Consider the following 5011-nt stretch of genomic DNA (forward strand, 5'->3'; position numbering starts at 1 on the left):
AAGTAAGTAAGTAAGTAAGTAAGTAAGTAAGTAAGTCAGTAAGTAAGTAAGTAAGTAAGTAAGTAAGTAAGTAAGTACCCAAGTAAGTAAGTAAGTAAGTAAGTAAGTAAGTAAGTAAGTAAGTAAGTAAGTAAGTAAGTAAGTAAGTAAGTAACTAAGTAAGTAAGTAAGTAAGTAAGTAAGTAAGTAAGTAAGTAAGTAAGTAAGTAAGTAAGTAAGTAAGTAAGTAAGTAAGTACCTACGTAAGTAAGTAAGTAAGTAAGTAAGTAAGTAAGTAAGTAAGTAAGTAAGTAAGTAAGTAAGTAAGTAAGTAAGTAAGTAAGTAAGTAAGTAAGTAAGTAAGTAAGTAAGTAAGTAAGTAAGTAAGTAAGTAAGTAAGTAAGTAAGTAAGTAAGTAAGTAAGTAAGTAAGTAAGTAAGTAAGTAAGTAAGTAAGTAAGTAAGTAAGTAAGTAAGTAAGTAAGTAAGTAAGTAAGTAAGTAAGTAAGTAAGTAAGTAAGTAAGTAAGTAAGTAAGTAAGTAAGTAAGTAAGTAAGTAAGTAAGTAAGTAAGTAAGTAAGTAAGTAAGTAAGTAAGTAAGTAAGTAAGTAAGTAAGTAAGTAAGTAAGTAAGTAAGTAAGTAAGTAAGTAAGTAAGTAAGTAAGTAAGTAAGTAAGTAAGTAAGTAAGTAAGTAAGTAAGTAAGTAAGTAAGTAAGTAAGTAAGTAAGTAAGTAAGTAAGTAAGTAAGTAAGTAAGTAAGTAAGTAAGTAAGTAAGTAAGTAAGTAAGTAAGTAAGTAAGTAAGTAAGTAAGTAAGTAAGTAAGTAAGTAAGTAAGTAAGTAAGTAAGTAAGTAAGTAAGTAAGTAAGTAAGTAAGTAAGTAAGTAAGTAAGTAAGTAAGTAAGTAAGTATTTTACTCATAGTTTGTCTCAACTTTTACAAAACATATTTATAATGATTATTACGAATAGCACTGAATAACATGACTAACCAGTAGTATTCGAAGAATAAATACTTGTACTACTGCCCTGATTATCACCATCACTATCAGTATGAAATGTATCCACGTTTCCATCAACTTGAGGTATGCAATTACTGAAATGATAATTTTTTGAAATTAAGACAACGGACAAGTAAGTAGGATGAATACAATTTAAAAGATATCTCAATAATTTTTCAACATGTCTCTGAGAAGTGGTTACTCTATTGTCAATCACAAAATCATGAGCTTAAACGGTCGTAAATCTAAGTCACTCTGACTCTTTCTTTTAAACTAAGTCAGGCCACAGCTGGAACCTTAGACATAAAGGTCTGATCCACAAGGCAGTGGAGCAACGTTAAGAGATACAGTCCCTCAGTAGCCAAAAACCAACGATTGGTTCATACACCATTTGTTCCTACAGGATACTGGAGCCCATATGCATCACTAGTTTAAAATCAGGGTTTTCCAACTCCCCTAGGTAAATCCTCCATATCCACTAACCCGGCTAAAGTGATGGACATTCGTTTATTGTGGTCTCCACACCGTAAACGACACCCTTGCGGCGAGAACGTAGTAAGTAGGACTTCCCTGGCAGTGGCTGTATAGGCGTGGCCATGTGAGAGCATTTCGAGAGGGAGAGCGGACTCTCCCTACCTTCGGCCGTACCAGGGCATTTGGGGGTCTACGTACAATTTAATGATGTAAAATGAAATCTGACAGAAATATGATCGATTATGAGCCATATTACCCAGTCTCCAACCATTGGTTACGATATTCACGTGGACCCCAACTAAGTAGTCTGCTTATGGTTAGGGAACACTTGGAAGTATTTTGAACTAATGAACATAACTGGATAAAACATTTTCGGAAACACCCTTTTGATCTGTTTAGCGCATAAATTATGTACCATACTAGTGGCTATAGTATGGTTTTCCTTCTTAAAAGTTGTAGAAAACTTGTCATCTAAGGTTACTTAATGGGCGATATTAGCGGAATAAAAGATTACCAAACGAAAAGGTGAAGTAGTTTAGGATGACTCTGTTGGTTTAACAGAGATACAGCCTGACTGATTTGAGTGGCCCTAAGATAAAATAACAAAACACTTCTATTCTTGCCACAAAGATTAGGGTTGTAAGCACTGATTGAACTAATGTTTATGTCGGTATTTCGATGTCTTCAGAGATGGTGGATATGATTATGTAATCACTACGCTGAGATTTTATCGGTTATTTATCCGCGTACATGAACCAAGCTGAGTAGTTAAGAAAAGTCGTTGGAATAGTCAATCATTTGGTTCTTTACTGCTGAAACAGATTGACAAACAACAGACTGCTAGTTAAAAGTATTTATTAACTCACCCTGACTTTGACGTATCACTTTCAGAACTCCAAGAATCAAAAAGTACATCTGAAACACTATCAACTTGGAAGTTAGATTTCACAATATTTCCAGTGAAATCTTGTGGAGAATTTTCTGTAGACCGACATAGAGGTGAAAGAATTATAGGAGAATCAGACAATGTACACTCATCCTGTGTATGGAAAATTTGTTCATTTATATTCTTGTTTTGTAAAGGAGTTGAATTTAAATGGAACACATCATATGATTCTTCATCATCTTCATCGATTTCACGAAGTGATTCCAAATCTTGCGATGGGATAAACATTTCATTAGAATGATTTAGTGAGCAGAATATATCATCACTATCCAAATAACTTCCAACAGGTTGAGACATGCACTCGTCATCCTCGGTTACTTCATTTTTTATAGCACAAAGACTTCCAACTGTTGGTTTATCTACCCCCGATTGTTGACTGCATACAAACGACAGAGCACATTGTGTTGCATTTAAAATTAAAGTTTTGTCATCTTCCTGTCCTTTGTCTGTACCAATGATACTTGACTGGTGAGTGATTGAATTTCGACTGGTCAAAGTATTGTTCAAAACCTTGAAACAATGAATAATAAATATATCAGAAATCACTTATTTCTAGTTATATACTTATGTCAATCACAATTGGATATGACGATCTTGATGATTTGTATTATCTATAACAGACTACCTGGTGATGTCATATCGTGACTGACAGTTGAAGGGAAATACAATAAAAACGACTAGATTTTGGGCCCAACACCCAGGTTGTATAGTTGACTGCAACAAAGTATAATGAACAATGACCAGTACATCCAGAAACACCACATCCGCATGTCCTGATGTAGTTGAAGATCTGGCTAAGAAAGCATTACTCACACATCATACCATGATAATTCTGAGGACAATCATGAGGTTCGTTATCTATGGAACGTACAGCATTTAAATTAAATAATTTCAGAAAGCTTGTGTGACCGGTCTTAAGTAGGTTTGCCTTAGGCTCTCTATATTCATCTCATCAGGTTGATAAGACCATCAACAGTAATCCAGTTCTCCCTCATAGGTGACTCAGTAAAAAAACATGTTAAGCTTTCAAAACGTGGTTGAATGTAACAGGTTGTAAGGAAATAAATCACCTAGATACACTGTTAACGAGTTTCAACACGTAACTTTAATTCAAAGCGACTGACTAGTAGATGAAGCAATTAACTGGTATCCCAAGACGCCAGTGGAGGAATAGGAACCCCAATATTAAACAAGGCGGATGTTACTAAAACTTCGTATGATACCTTAAGGTGATCTTACTCCTCTAGTCACTTCATATCTGTCTATTTTCATAAGTGTAAACATGATAGCAGGATGTTAAATAACCAGGTTAAAATATAAGAATAAACTAATGAATAAGCAAATAACTCATTATTTCTTACATTGTTATCAAATGTTTTGTTCTTATCCAATTCAATAGGACTACAAATCCAATCGTCCTCATTATCATTATTCAATAGTCGAGGATGCTGAATATTTGTTGTATTCGGTGAAGAATGAATTTCTGTAGGATATTCTACATTATTAAGCAACTGGTCTAATTGTTCAGATGTTGGTACCCATGCATCAAATTCTTCGATTGCATTAGCTAAACGACAAAGATCTTCTAAACCAGCTGAACTTATCGTTGTAAAGCTACTTACTGATTTAGTTTTAACAACAGGTTGAAGTAGAGTACTATTAATAGGAGATTTTAAGTCAATTGATTCTTGAGTATGTTGAACAGTAGCGGATAGTCGAGTATTGTTAACTTCGTCAGAAGAACCCTCTTTGTTAATAATGCCCAGTTTGTCATCATCGTCATAATCAGGATCAAAATTATCATCATCTGTTTGACTGGATTCAAGCCAATTAGAAATGTACTCATTCGGATCAGATGAATCTGAACACAAGAAAATTTAGAACACAGAAAATGATCTCTATATTAAGCTAAGTAATCAATTGTATATAAATGGTAGGTGATGTAAAGAAAGTCGATTCGAATATTGACCCAACCTCAGGTGTTCTCGAACTTTAACTATCATCTCTGCTTGTCAAACAAGACTATCGAAGATAGTCTAATGAATAATACTTTTTCAGTAATTTTTCCTCAATGTCACTAAGTTAATCAGTACGCGTTTTAATATGATGTTAGTACTATTCATAGGAGGTTTAACAAACGGAATCGAATTTGTAAAGGTTTGTATCCCACTAACAGAATCTTCAGTCTGAACACCCATAAATAGAAAAAGTGAAGTCACTTCCAAGTCAAACATGTTGGTGGGCTAAAATCGATGGTAGTATAGTGATGTATGTTACTTATGCTAACATATATAAGTAGTATGTAGCCGCAGCAGTCGGAAGTGAAATACTTGGTAGCAGAAGATTGAAATGAAAAGAACAAGAAGGAAATCGGAAAGTAATTGAAATAACGACTGAATTGGAGGAGCCGTAAAGTAAGGGACAATTGAAGGAAGATGTGCAAATAATGTATTTAATGCATGATTTTTCATATTTGATGAAAGTACTGTGTAATTTTGCATAAAACCATAAATTAGTTCTCCCCATCTGAGTTCTTGTTCACTACGGCATAGGTACATGGGAAAAAGTGTTCTGATTACCGAGTTGTAAACGGAGTACCAAGTTTGTGCAGTA

The 5011-nt window shown here is 34.0% G+C and overlaps 1 protein-coding gene across 1 annotated transcript; it reads right to left on the bottom strand.

Moving 5' to 3' along the window:
- Window positions 1-3666: 3666 nt before the first annotated feature.
- Smp_191940 (hypothetical protein) lies at window positions 3667-4257 on the bottom strand (the record flags this gene model as incomplete). Its single annotated transcript, XM_018791076.1, has 1 exon — window positions 3667-4257. A coding segment is annotated over one exon (591 nt), but the record flags the coding sequence as incomplete, so codon positions are not given.
- Between the last annotated feature and the right edge of the window lie 754 nt (window positions 4258-5011).

This window comes from Schistosoma mansoni, assembly GCF_000237925.1.
Source record: "Schistosoma mansoni, WGS project CABG00000000 data, supercontig 0243, strain Puerto Rico, whole genome shotgun sequence".
Taxonomy (NCBI): domain Eukaryota; kingdom Metazoa; phylum Platyhelminthes; class Trematoda; order Strigeidida; family Schistosomatidae; genus Schistosoma; species Schistosoma mansoni.